Source organism: Dreissena polymorpha, chromosome 12, assembly GCF_020536995.1.
Source record: "Dreissena polymorpha isolate Duluth1 chromosome 12, UMN_Dpol_1.0, whole genome shotgun sequence".
Taxonomy (NCBI): Eukaryota; Metazoa; Mollusca; class Bivalvia; order Myida; family Dreissenidae; genus Dreissena; species Dreissena polymorpha.
Window position 1 is genome coordinate 24,548,786 of NC_068366.1, and position 15,047 is coordinate 24,563,832.

General features: G+C 33.6%; 1 protein-coding gene across 1 annotated transcript in view; it reads right to left on the minus strand.

Annotated features, from left to right (window-relative positions):
• The window catches only part of LOC127852447 (neurogenic locus Notch protein-like), a 56,630-nt gene extending 45,908 nt beyond the window's left edge, over nt 1–10,722 (minus strand). Inside the window, exons 1-11 of the mRNA XM_052386402.1 lie at nt 10,677–10,722; nt 9,254–9,385; nt 8,654–8,824; nt 7,791–7,916; nt 7,566–7,679; nt 5,780–5,893; nt 5,377–5,490; nt 4,735–4,848; nt 4,252–4,365; nt 2,248–2,361; nt 1,799–1,912 (exon numbers count right to left, since the gene is read on the minus strand). Of these exons, the coding sequence (XP_052242362.1) occupies nt 1,799–1,912; nt 2,248–2,361; nt 4,252–4,365; nt 4,735–4,848; nt 5,377–5,490; nt 5,780–5,893; nt 7,566–7,679; nt 7,791–7,916; nt 8,654–8,824; nt 9,254–9,385; nt 10,677–10,722 (1,273 nt within the window). The remainder of the gene's footprint in view (nt 1–1,798; nt 1,913–2,247; nt 2,362–4,251; nt 4,366–4,734; nt 4,849–5,376; nt 5,491–5,779; nt 5,894–7,565; nt 7,680–7,790; nt 7,917–8,653; nt 8,825–9,253; nt 9,386–10,676) is intronic.
• Between the last annotated feature and the right edge of the window lie 4,325 nt (nt 10,723–15,047).

Consider the following 15,047-nt stretch of genomic DNA (forward strand, 5'->3'; position numbering starts at 1 on the left):
TCCACCTATGTAACTATCGTAATCACGTGACACTTATCGCAGGATGTTAAAAATTGAGACAAGGAATTGTTTACGATCCGTTTGATTTACAATATAATTTCTTTACCTGGAAATGTAATAACTGCGACAATGAAAAATTTGATATTTTTCAATCAGTATGCGAGATATCACTGTTTGAAACATAAATTTCACATTAAGCACTAGGAAAGTAACAAATACACAGGAAAATATGTATAGCATACTCACTGTTCTGACAGACGTGCCCGTTATATCCACTGACGCACGTACAGTTGAAGCCGTTAACACGATCATGACAAGTTCCAAAATGCTGACAGGGAGTGGACGCACATTCATTTATGTCTGTAATAAAGTTCAAAAATGTTTAATTACGAGATGAAATTGCTTTTTTTTTGTAATTCCATCGTATGTGACACAACATGTGTAATGGTAATCACAATGTTATGGAATCGAATAAAGGGGTTTTATGGTCTCCTTCATTAACGATGAAACCGTTGTGACATAATTTGTAATAGTAATAAAAATGATATGGAATCAAATAAAGGGTTGTTTATGGACGGTATGCAAACACTTTCAATTAGTGTGATATCCTTTAATTAAATAAGATTCAGCATACTAGTTTATTTAGGAAATCACGTACTTTGTTTGTAAGAAACAATGTTTTATTTACCAATGCTTCTCGGAAATTAAACAATAAGATGGTGTTCTGATGAGCATGTAATAAATCGAGAGGGCTATAGCGAGAATGTACCTTTTTAATTTTGACATTTATATTTCTCAATCTGAAACCAAAACAGGTATATAAAATATGTATTTTGAATATAATTATTACATTTTATCCCATTTTTATACCGACATTGAGGGTATAACACCTCATGGAATAAACTAGCCTGTATCCCACCTTGTTGAATATACCTGTCGCGTGCACGGACTACTTTTTACTTCACCACTGAATGATTTTTCATAAAAATCTTTAAGCTTTTAAATTATACGACCTTAAACCTTTAAATCTTGTCAAGGGACATAATACGCCATCCGTATAATGAATCAGCTGATTGATGGCGTCATAAAATGACATACTTATTGCGTCATTTTCCAAAAATATGTTATGTCGCTCTCGGCGTTCTAAGCCTCGCAACATAAACTTCTCTGTATTCAACGCTAACCTAGTATTCTCTATATCTTTGCACATTTAATAAATCAAATGTGTTTTACTTGAAAACAATTTGTTATAGACCAAGTTTAGGCCGATACCGACGCATTACAGAGGAAAATTATTTGCAATTGTCAAAACCTCTTATGTCGTTGATGTACTGGTACCACTTTTTCTGAAATTTTATTCCATATGTAGTTATATTTATCAAAGTAGTATTTGTTAACAAAGTTTGATCGTATGTATTCGCATAGCTGCCGCTTATGAAACTTGGGAGTTGTTTAATGACTGAAACAAATGAAGAATTGTTCGATTTATTGACATGTGTGAAATGAAAATTCTATGAATACTGTCATGTGTCCCCGGTCTAGCACAAAATTATACGTAGCTTATTAGTAGATAACAAAACAGTATGTACGTGTTTCGATGTAAAAGAAAGAGTTGTTCATATACACAAGAATAATGCTGTAAATAAAACATGATTACTTAAAATAAACAACCGCATTCAATTTTGCATCAATTAGTCAATGTACACTATTATGAATACAATCACATTCTAATTTGCTGTAAAACAAAAGGTAAAGATAAAGCATGTGTTATATTAAAATCGTTGAAAAGTGTTTTGACCTGAAGCACAAGTAGGTCCCGTGTACCCTGGTGCACAACTGCATGTATATAGGTTCACCAGGTCGTTGCATGCGGCGCCATTTTTGCATGGGCTCGAGGAACATTCATTGATATCTGAAAGTAAAAACACATTATCTGTTTGCCGTGCTAATGTTAAATAGTTTTCCTGAAATTATAATAAATATTTATAATTAATTGTATGTAAATAAAACTGAATAGACATGTTTGTAGGCCCGAACTGCATTTTATTAAAACAAGAGTACAACATCATAACGTATTGTACTTCAAAGATCGAGATCATTATAGAGAATATTATATGATTCGTAAATTAGACGTTCCGTAATTAATACCGATATATTGTGTTGTTTAGTAACGAGATACTTTCACATTTGTTTTAATTTATTTTGCTTTACTGTGCCGTGAAAACATATATACACTTGTGTAATTACCTGTCTCACACAAGGTGCTTGTATACCCTGCCACACAAGTACACGTGTAACCGTTCACTTCGTCTGTGCAAGCTGCGCCATTTTTACACGGAGTGGATGCACATTCGTCGATATCTGAATAGAAATACACTATACCACTGCATAAAAGATAGAGAAGGGTGGGGGAGGAGGGGCGGAGAGGGAGAGGGAGAGAGATAGTTGAGTATTAGTATTATTATTTATGTAAACCCACTGTCCTGAAAATGTTTTGCAAGGTTAAAACACCATAATTGCAATAAGTTTTCGAACACTCTAAATTTTCGCACACCCTTGTTTTGTTTTAAGTGATTATTTTCCTTACTCAAACTTTCGGGCATATGTTTGTCCAATAATTAATGACTATACAATTTCGGGCAGTTTGTTTTACAATGCTATTTTACAAAAACTCTGCCCTGTTGCGCTGTTCTGATGACAAAGTTTTAGTACCGGATAAAACATGGCAGACGATTGCCCCATGCCAATGGACTATTACATTTGCGTTTTTGTGTACATAACTATGTATTCTGTTTATCGACAATGGTTTCGTCAAACAGCTTTAAGTGTGTTAGTTATACTGTTCGGTGTGGTATTTTACAAGCACGTGCTATTTTCGTTGACAGATTTTACGCTATACACATTTCATATCCGTATCCGATTATCAAGCATTATTTAAGAGTGCCTATAAAGTTTCGAACTTCTGTATTTTGTATTTTTTATCTCTAAATTTTCGGACACCTGTATTTAAACAATATTGTGTATATCTAAATTTTCGAACACGGAATTTTTAGGAAAATACACGCATGGTACAGGAATGACGATGATGTTACACAACACGTGGCAGAGATGACCATTTTGGTTTGGAATCATAGAATATTCTACAGCGTTGTGGATAGAACACACATTTTTTCTCACTATTTAACCTTGAAGTGGGAAGGGAAAACGTTTGCAAAACTGTAGCACATGTAAGCAACGGCACACGGTGGACATCTCAACTATTCTACTTTGGGAATTTTTGTTTAATTTCTTATAGACAGCCAACACATGCTAAAAATTAAAAACAAAATATATATTTATCACATGCCATACCCTGTTTCCCATGTAATATAACCATTACGAATATTTTTTATCACATGCCATACCCTGTTTCCCATGTAATATAACCATTACGAATATTTTATCTTACACATGTGTAATATACTTTTTCAGCGTTTTTATTGGCTTATTTTTCGTTAGATTGACCAATCGCCTTTTGATATTTTGCTGAAATTACGTTGGAACGTCAAATGACGTCACGAAATGTAAAAAACCTCCGGGATTTATCATTATGTTTTTGTGTGCGTAAATATTTATTTAATTTGCTCATTAAAAAGCATGTGATAAAAAGATCTGACACTTGTTGTCATTTCATACCATATTTTATAAAACTCGTCCAGGAAATTCGTTAGTAAGCTCGCCAAAGGCTCGCTTACTAACAAAATTCCTGAACTCGTTTAATAAAATATGGTAAGATATGACAACTCGTGCACAATCCTATATATCTTACACATGTGTAATATACATTTAAAGCGTTTTCATTTGCTTAGTTTTCGTTCGATTGACCAATCGCATTTTGTTATTTTGCTGATATGACGTTAAAACGTCAAATGACGTCAAGAAATGTAAACAACATTCGGGATTTATCATTATGTTTGCGTAAATATTTATTTAATTTGCTCATTTAAAAGCATGTGATTAAAAAGATCTGACACTGGTTGTCATATCATACGATATTTTACTAAACTCGTCCAGGAAATTCGTTAGTAAGCTCGCCAAAGGCTCGCTTACTAACAAAATTTCTGCACTCGTTTAATAAAATATGGTATGATATGACAACTCGTGCCAGATCATTATATATATATATATATATATATATATATATATATATATATATATATATATTGAACAGGCTTATGAGATTAAACAAGTATGACTATGATGATAGATTACTCGTGTCACAGTTAGTTCCCGTGTAACCAGCAGCGCACGTGCAAGTATATCTGGCAATTCCGTCCGCACAGTTTCCTCCGTTTCGGCAAGGGTTAGATGCGCAGTCGTCAATGTCTTAAAGTTAAACAAATAAAACGTATCTTGTACAATTGTTCATCGTTTATGCTGCACACCAATCATGTTGCAATTATAAAATATAACAACCGATGACAATACTTATAATTATTGTAAGAAGATAACATGTTCTTGCATGTGACAGTAGATGATTCTTATTAATGTTTCGTTTTTAGCATTTTTATAATTATTTAACATTTAGTTCACCCAGATTGAATTTTTATTATTGTATTTATTCAATTGAATATTATAATGTTTAATAGGCATGATAATTTTTCATATCAACCGATGTCTAAAAGATTCAATGTGGCAGATATAAGTTTGCCTTGATGGCAATAATATAACAACAACATTTTGTTTTTCTCTTACTTGTGTCACAGTTTGTCCCTGTGAAGCCAACTGCACAGTTGCACGTGTACTTGTTAACGGCGTCGAAGCAGGAGGCACCGTTCTTACATGGGTTTGATATACAGTCATTTATGTCTGACAATAAAAGAAACAACATGTTAGGCAATTATATAAAGTATTAATGTTCTATGAATACCACCATAATAATATTTTTAAAATTCGTGTATTTATTCACCATTGTAATTATAAAATATAAATGGATCTGATATTTATAGAGACGTTTCGGCATCTATTTTGAGCTAGAATGCAATAAAGCAGTGACGACCTTAAAAAATAGCATAAAGCTAAAACCATACAATAAATAATTATAGATGATACCAGCGGTTTGATAATACCACAATCCGCATATTTTCCAACTCATTCGTTACGTTATAGTTTAATTAGATGCAAAAGACAACAGCGATTGTTTTTATAAAATACAGCGCTATAACAATGATATTATGTCAAGTCAAATTCAAATTTATAAAACAGTTTGCAAAAGCTGTACTTGAAGCCGTTATATAAACACGAATGGTTTAGTAAGATCGGAACCTGTGGCATTTGGTTCATTGTCTATCACTGCTATTGCACGCCCTTTATAATATCCATCAATGTAATGCTTACTTGTCTCACAGTGGATACCGGTAAAACCAGCAACACACGAACACGTGTATCCGTTGACACCATCGTTACAAGAGGCCCCATTCTGACACGGAGCTGAAGAACACTCGTTGATGTCTGTAAGCGCATGACTTTGTAAGAATGTTTGGCATTTGTTAAAAAAAGATCGGACGTTCAGTGTAATCCAGATAACTGAGCCACAATACAAATATTACTTAATTTCATAATACCAAAAATTCGCTTGAATTAAAAGCATCGCCACTCCTTAATGTTTAAGTAAAGTTATAAATGACATAAATTTGATTTACGTATTGAACGCGAGTCATAATAAATTATTGTGATCATATTGACAAAAGTTGTGGTAACTGTGTGTTTAAGCTGTTGAAACATTACACAGTTTGCTCACTTGTAGCGCAGGTAGCTCCCGTGTAACCGGCCGCACAGCTGCACGTAAAGGCGGCAAGTCCGTCAGTGCACACGCCTCCATTCTGACACGGCACAGAAAGGCAGTCGTTTGGATCTATTATACATTTTAAACATGTGTTCATATTAAACGATTACGATTTTGTTTATATACCACACATAATTGTATATGCGACTTGGGAATATCTCAGTGTACAAATTTGCCAAAGCAAGGAACAGTGTTTTAGAAAATGCTCGAAATACTATGTCATTAGTCTTGCAAAAATTCGCTTACTTGATGTTTGTATGTTCAATCACATTAATTGTATTCAACCAATGTATCAACCTGAGTATATAAGATGAATTCAGTTTGAGCCATTGCAAACAAGTATATTTTCATTCTGCATAACTTATGAGAAATTACAGGCAAATTGTGGACTTCATACGTACTGGACTTGAATCAATTGTGTAGTGTAGACCAATCAGTTTTGTTCAAACATTCCTAATGAAGTCAATATCTAGATGTTTAATTTATTCGCTTGGATTACTTTTGTTTGAAATAAATTAAACGACCGCTTCGTTTTACGGTTGATTCACAGAGTGTCCATAGCTTAAATATTTTTCAATATCAACTAAAACTTAAGGAAATAAATAGTTTATTCATGCTTGGTATAGTCAGTTCGAAAAATAACAAATTAGTGTCATGATTATCGTTCGTAAACATGAAATAATGTCTTGGGAGTTTCTACATATTATTCCTATCTAATGTTGTTTTAGTCTGTTTCAGTTTAAAACTATTAATCATAAGTTTCCAAAATAATCTAAACGTTTTCAGACTATTGCTAGGTTCAGTAACACACCAATTCGCGAGGCAGTAAGAAGAAGAATTCTATGTTTTATTAGAATTAAATAATGCTTAATGCATATCAGTAAATATATGTAAAGCAGTTCTATTTTTGAACCCTCTTGGGTAAAATTTGGCTTGCAATTTTATAGTTATGGAATAGTACAAACAAACGTGTAGTTGTTAAACTAACTAGTTATAAAATCAGTGTCACAACAGTTAAGTAGCCGAATAATATGTTTCGACGCAGTGTACGCAGTTTAATGTTTTTATTCGAGTTCTTTACAGGAATTTGTGAATTGGTTTAGAGGTTGTTGCTCTTGAGTCTTTTATTTGTTTTATCGATATTAGATTAATAAGAGTATCATAGAACGATGATAATAATACCACACATATAAATGAATAGCATTATTATCATCGTTCTGTGATACTTATAGTCGCGCTTTCGATATGTTAGTGTCGCTATTGCGCGTTCAAAAACCATCAAATCAGAAATAACCCTGGCTTTCGAATTTCACAGTTTCATGAACATGCAACAACACGGTTCGTTGTCTACAAACGTACACGAGCTATATCAAGGAAACAATAGTATTCGTCGGAGCTAATGTTCATTGAGTTTTTGTGTGTAACCTCACATATATAATCAAATATTCAACGAATGTATTCGCCAAAGTATTTTATCACACATTACAGAACAACCCACAAATGTAAAACTCAACGAGCATGTCTGAATATGCCCGATTTAACGATTTCACAAAATATTATTTAAACGAAATTAGATGAATTCTCAGAATTACGATGGCGTGGACATTCATTGTATTCAAAGTAATTAATTTGACTAGGAGCTGCGTTGTCTGCAAACACATGTGTTTCAGAATAGACGGTCGTCAGATTAAGATATTTTAAGGGGTATCTGATAACAAACCAAACATGTGAGTGATCTTACTTAGTTCACATTGAGTTCCATTATATCCAGTAGCACACGTGCACGTAAATTTTGCTATCCCGTTGATGCATGTCGCTCCGAACTTGCAGGGAGAAGAACCACATTCGTTTATTTCTGAAGAGTAAAATGAATATTCTCAATCCATATACATGTACATACATTTTGATTTTTTAAACACAAATAGAAAATAATAATTTAAAGTAAGGAATGCAAAGCCGAACTCACCCACGCATTCAGATTCAGTGCTCTGTGTGTATCCATTGAGACAGGTACAGGTGCCTCCTGTACATGGTGCGTTGATCAGGTTCACACATAAGTTGGTAACTGTTGCACAGGAATCTCCTACCTTGCCTAGAAAACAGATACAAACACGTATATTTTGTATTTTTCAAAGACATTCTTTTTCATATTTTCAATATTTAAATTCTATTTCAAAGGTTGTTGACAACTCTGACAATAAATAATGTTGAAACAGTGTTGAGCTTTTTGTTTTCGTGGTCAAAATGTGTCTGCATGAGTAAAGGAGGGAAACATTACAGATCAGAAACATTACCAGTAGGCGATATTGTCTCATTCTTCGCCAGTTGTTTATTGAAGGCAAGGGATTATTTGCCATTAACATACAAGACACTTCGTACAACATATCACTGTCCGTAGAATGTTTATTCAAAGCTGAAGTCGCTCCAATTAAATGGCCTAGACAAACTGTTAATGACCATACCCGTTTGAAGTAATTCATACCATGGTCCCAGAAAATCATTATGTGTTTACAAATAACACTGATATGGGAAGCTTAGCGGTCAATTTATATTTTCATAGCTTTTTGAAAGACGGACATTAATAATGCAGGTTGATTAATTTTTTCGGGAACATAATGATAACAAATCCACTTCGATTTGTCAAACATGATAAACACGGCAATTTGATGACATAAATTATAGATACAAAATACGTTCAAACGTTGGTTTGTTTTGAAACATGACTCGTGTGTTATTATTTAATATTATTTAATATATTGATGAATGATTAGGGTTCCAATGTTAATTGAACAATATTTGCAACTTACAATAATGTTGTGCCTAAATTACCTGCAACACATGTCGGTGCTACGTCAGACCATCCTGTGCCGAGGACACAAGTTCTGGTGCTCACTCCAGTCAATTTGTACCCCGCACTGCATATGTAGGTAGCTACAGAAGTCTGCAATGTACCAGTTGTAGAAACTGCTCCATTTGTGGGGTTTATGAGAGTTCCACAATCTACAACCAATTAATACACATGACTGTGTGGTTTACTTTTTCATTCTTATTCGAGCTTGCTATAAGTACAAGTTAACTATATTGATTGAATGAAACACTTTTATTTTCTGAAATAAATGGTATTTCAATTATAAAATAGAAGCATATAGTATGTGTTTTACAAATAATGCGTATGTGTCGCACTTAGATAATGCTATTTACGGAAGTAAATAAAATTTATAATGTTATGCAATAGATATGGACCGAGTGTAGCAATATGAGTCGCGTGAAGCCGAAGACGGTTTAATAGTTTACATAAAGGGCAGTTTGAAGCTTATATCTTATAATATTGTCAATGTATCTCATAATTATTGCTGCGAATGTGCCGTACGTCATAACCAATACACGTCAATATTACGTTAACACGACGTATAATTTACGTTTACTTACTGAAATCACATCCGCTGTTATCGGGTTTTGCCTGGTACCTTTGGGCGGTAGAGCACACACATGTCAGTCTGTTGAACTGGTCACAGATTGAGTTGGGTAGTGCGGCACATTCTGTTCCACCGGCCGTGCAGACTGAAATATCCGTAAACCTTAAAAACTAAATATTTATTTGGAAATGCGCTTTTGTGGTTGTTCTGAGTTGCTATAAAACTTACACCGAAAATAGGAAACATTGTATTTATGTCTCATAAATAGTAGCTTAGTCAGTAGCTTTATTATTTGATCATTTATAATGTACATTTGTATAAATATGGGTAGCAATGTGTGTTGGGTTTAAGGGTTGGCTCGATGTCTATGTAGTAAATATGACACGATCTGTTGACTGTTTTCGATCAAGCGGTACATTTCTTTTAAGTTTTTATTTACTCTATTCATTAAGTGTTGCTTCGACTATTTTAAAATATCTTATTCCGATGCTTGTGCAAAAAAATCGTTGTCAGAACAACTTAATATAAACATGTTTTTTTTTAAAGATAAGTCTGACAGGATAAGGTTGATATTGAGCGTTAAGCATAATTGGTTAAAAACTGCGTATAAATATATACATAAAATCGAGGGCACGATTATTTATTTTTTTAGTTGTTTTTTATTCATTTATATTTATTTGCATACGTCAGTTAGTGAAGTAAAATTACAAGCTTATAATTTAAAATGCTTTTACTAACTTTAGTGGTTTGAAGTAGACTAGTACTTATTAATGTTGTCGTATTTGCAGTAGCAGGGATCGTCGTAGTAAAAAGAACATGCGTAAAACGCATAATTATCGTCTTATTTACCCTTTCGCTTGAAGAAAATGTAATATTTGCTGTTTCACAAAGCTTAACAATCTCGACAACTTTATATTATTGATGTATTTGTTTTCTTCTTAAATGCATCTTTGTAACAATCACAATCAATTAAGTAAGCTAGCATCATTATACTTATTTGCAATTACGCAATTCTTAATTGTTTTCGACGGTTACGTCCCATGCCACTTTGTTCCTACACGTCATTTAATTTCCAAATCTTTTACTTAAAAACAAACAAAAATAAACCGCTCTCGAGCGATGTAGCTCAATACCCAGCAAAATGTTGATGATATATTATCAAAACTGGATAGTGAACAATACAGAATAAACGCTGTCGCTTGTTATCGCTTGTTAGCTACTTAATGTTTTATGATTCATTTTCATATGTACTATACAAAATGAAATTTATCGTCTTATACATGCAACTGATGCATTTAAAAATGCTTAAACTATTAAAAATATACATATATTTTACATACATCTATCAAATGTTTCAAGTATGTAAACATACTTTTCTTCAACATATTTAAACAAAAGCTGGCTGTCGAATTATGATCTTTTAGTAATGGGCCTACTGCAAATTTTCTCACATGAAAGGGCCCACAGTCCACTTCCCTGCATTACAAATGTGCAGATTTGTTTTATTGCCCCTGATACACAAGGGGATAAGCGCTAATTTACTCGCCAGTGGAAATAAGCCCCTAGGCATTGTTTTCTTATCACATTGTACACACATCCCCGATCTGTCAATTACTCATTGTGCTCAATGCTTCATCTTTTGATGGTGGGTGAAACACGTATTTTGATTGGACAAGGAAAGAGAAACAGCGAATGGATGGAACTGATACAGAAGGTCGTAGGTCTGAACGATAATAGTGTTTTTCTTTTGAATTCAAACCTCCTCTAGAGTCATAGCTTATTAAACATTTCTGTGAAAACTGTCTTGTAGATGATAAACATGTTATTATGAATTTACTTTGAAATTCTATATAGAGGAGGTTTGATTTCAAAGAGAAAATACTAGTAGGTTATATGTCAGTTACTGACATATAACCATAGTAGTATTTTCTCTTTGAAATCAAACCTCCTCTACAGTCATACTTTATGTTACATTTCATAATTAAGGTTTTTTAGTTTCAAAGGTTGCTTTTACTTCTTAATAAAGTGTAATACATTTCTGAAATCTAAAGCTTTAAACATGTGTGTGAATTTCACACCAAGGGGTCTTTGATAAAGCATGTCACGCTTTTTGTACCATTTTTTCCCCGGCATGTCACAAACTGTTACAAAATCTTTGACCCCCTTCCCTAAAGTACGTCACAAACTCACACTTTCGAACATTTTTTTTAAATTAATACTTAATTTAAATTTTATCTAAAACTCAATTCACTATTAAACCGTATTAAAATTTCACTTACCGGTAAAAAACTTTCACATTACAGGCTTTTATAACTGTAGGGTTGTTACGATGAGCAGTATGAATATTTATCCACGTGTTAACCTCTAATAAAAACGAAATTATAATTTAGATTTTCTTTCAACCCTTTACTAACTAAAAATGGAACAGTCCAATTATTTCGTCATTGAAATCTGTGTGGTGGTTGTGCCTATTGAATAAGCCGGCCCAGTCAAGTTGCCTATTAAACATTCGAACAACAGAATCAGGAGATACGCAATTCGTCTTATTTTGACATAAAACTAATTGAAATGTTTCACACATTTTTGAAAATTATTTTTAAATTCTACTAAAGAAATAATAAATAAATTATACAATATTTTTTTAATAAATGTGTGACATCACACATGGCCTGACTCCCCTCCCCCATGTCACAAACTGTCACTTACTTACGCATCCTCCCCCCACCTGGAGCGTGACATACTTTATGGACGGCCCGTAATGGTTAAAGCTTTAGACTTCAGAAAGGTGCTGATTTACTTGTTATATATCCATTAATTTATAACACAACATATGTTTCTATATGCATTAAAATTCACCTTGAACAGTGCCTAATAAAAAAAATCTATTCGGGAGGGGCAACCCCTCCCGCACCCTCCCCGTTTGGGCCGCCCCAGTCAACAATTCCTGGGTACGGCCCTGATCCACTTGGACTTCCTCGATGAAAAACAACAACTGCTCTTACATCAATGTTTGTTTGAATTGAGTGAGTGCACTTTGCGTATCCAATAAAACTTAGTCATATTATACAAGAGCTGAAAATGCGTTTTTTAAAGCCATAGCCGATTTTTTATATTTTAATTTTATATAATACAGTTTTGGTTGAATTTTGGTAGATGATTAAAAGACCGGTATACATTAGTTATCTTCTCTTGTAGCACGTTAATATTTCATACCATTTGATTTCCTCAACAACAAAAGTCTCATCTCTTACCTGTTGTTCCAATCTGAGCGTTGTTAAATTTCAAGAAACAAAACATCAAAAGAAAGAACAACATGGCGCTGATTATCCCTGTTTATGAGTACACATGAACATGTTCAGATCTTCACTGTTATATTTATGTCAGTGTTTCATTTAAAAAAGCAGCTGTTAAAATTACCAGTTTGTTTAATCAATTGAGGATAGCTTTGTTAAATCTGAACTTAATCAAAACAGTATTGTATTGTATAGATGATGTTGATAAATTCACAATACTTGTTAATTTGCCAGAGTAATGGCTGAGGTTTATACTTTGTTTAATATAATTGAAAGATCAAACCTAAGACAAGTCATTTAAGATGTAAGGATAACAAGCTTCACGTTTAAAATGATTGAACTACATGCACGTTTTATGTTAATTAATATATAATGTGATTTTCAATTGTGATATTATTACTGTGACCCACTGAGTTATTATTGGTTGCCCGGTATGTCATTAATAATTAACTTGCGAAATTCGCATTGTCTTATTTCATATATTTTGTTTAAATGCAATCTCCAGTGCATTTTTGTACAAAACTCCGTAGATTTCGGACGATGACGCTTTGAAGTCAAATCGTGAAATGGACATTCAACATACTGAGCAATTGTTGGCGACGGGCTGTCAAATTGCTGATTGCTCCCCTAGCTTGGTGTAGGGTATTCACGAACAACATCTTATCGAATATCAATCCATCCTCCAATAACCATTCCGGTATTAGGTATTGAAGGTAGAACGAATATCACGCTTGGGGTGAATGACTAGTGTTTGGTAATCGCGAAGAAAAAAAGCAGGATGGCAAATATTTAGCAATTGTCCAATATTTAGCCCGTAATTGAGTTTCACCATGTATCTGATGTCGAGCCATGGAAGACTATACAACTAGGTATTTGAGTATTTGCGAAAACATGATTGGCTATCGAATATTCAGTCAGTTTACCGAATTTTGCTGACGTATTCACTTTCTAGCTCGTGATATCCATCTTTGATTTTTCTTTTTGTATATTCCTTCAATTTTTTCATAAAACGGTTTAAGATCGTATTTCTATGATAGGTTACGCCCATTAATTTCCTGGAGAGACCAATAACCGAGAGTACAAACAAAATCATCGTCATCTATGTAGTGGCATTATGCATACCAGTCGTTTGTTGTATCGCAGAGACTACGAATGTTTTGCTATTGTTACAAATCTTGGAATAACAGTTGATTGTTACAGCAGCATTTGTTCAAATCATATCATCATGACTGTAACATTTTGTGAATCTGACTCTGAAAGAAATGTTCTACTAAAATAGACACGTATTAAAACAATTATTAGTCCCTGCTTTAGACACGTAAGAAAATCAATACCAAGATGCCATTTTTGACGATGCTGCTTCAGCAAAGCAGCTCGTCTAAGTTATACCATGAAAAAATTCTTCACAATGGCGACCTATGTAAAAGACCAAGCCAGTCCGATTGAGTTAGCTAAATTTTCTCAATCGGCATACCTCGCTGATTATCATTGATAAAGGTAAAGGCAGCTTGGTTCCCGTCCTCTCACAAATTTATCGAGAGGTTCGGGACAGGAACCAGACACGAAACTGTCAGGTGGAACTTCGAACGCTGTGACGCTGGGAAAACCCTAAATGTAGTTATGTTTAGATTTGATCGAGAATGTAACCCGTCTCCCAGTTTGGCTGAATGGGTCAAATTCCCCACGGGTACTATTTCCCCGTCCCGAAATTTTTGTTCGTACCCAATTTTTGTTCGTACCCAATATTTTTTCGTACCCAAATTTTTTTAGTACCCATTTTTTTCCGTACCCAAATTTTTCTCGTTGCCAAATCTTTTTCGTACCAAATTGTTTTTCGTACCCATTTTATATCATACCCAATTTTTTTTTAGTTTCAAATTTTTTGTTTGCATATTTTTTTCGTACCCAAAATGTTCGTACCCAAATATTTTTTCGTACCCAAATTTTCGTACCCACACACACAATTGTGGTGATGTAGATAAACTTAAATTGATGCTTTTATATCCATCCTCTTCAAAAGCAACGTCACACCAGTACTGTCAGTACTCTGATCAAAATATATACCTCCGTGTTCGTCATTTGTATTTTCCGTTTGTTGCTGCAATCCATTTTTATATAACCAAAACAAGTTATACCAAAAGTACAGATGCTAAACTCTTTAAGATTCCCCTTTGTACCCAAATCTACAGACTGTAAACTATTCAAGATCGCCCTTTAAAATATGTCCTATTGACAATAAATCAACAATTGACATCGGATTGGCATGATTATAAACAGTCATACAAAGCAAATTAGTGGCACATTTGTGTTCAAACCTAACGTCGATTACAATATAATCAGGTTTTGAATAGTTTTTAAACGTGAACAACTGTAATGTATTTTTCATTTGTGTAGAAATGGTTTTTACTAAAACCAATAATTTTACTTTAATTTTAACGTGGACGCTTCATGCATCTGTTATCCACGGGCAAATCTTTTCAACACGTAAGTTATATAACTTTCTTGAATATAATG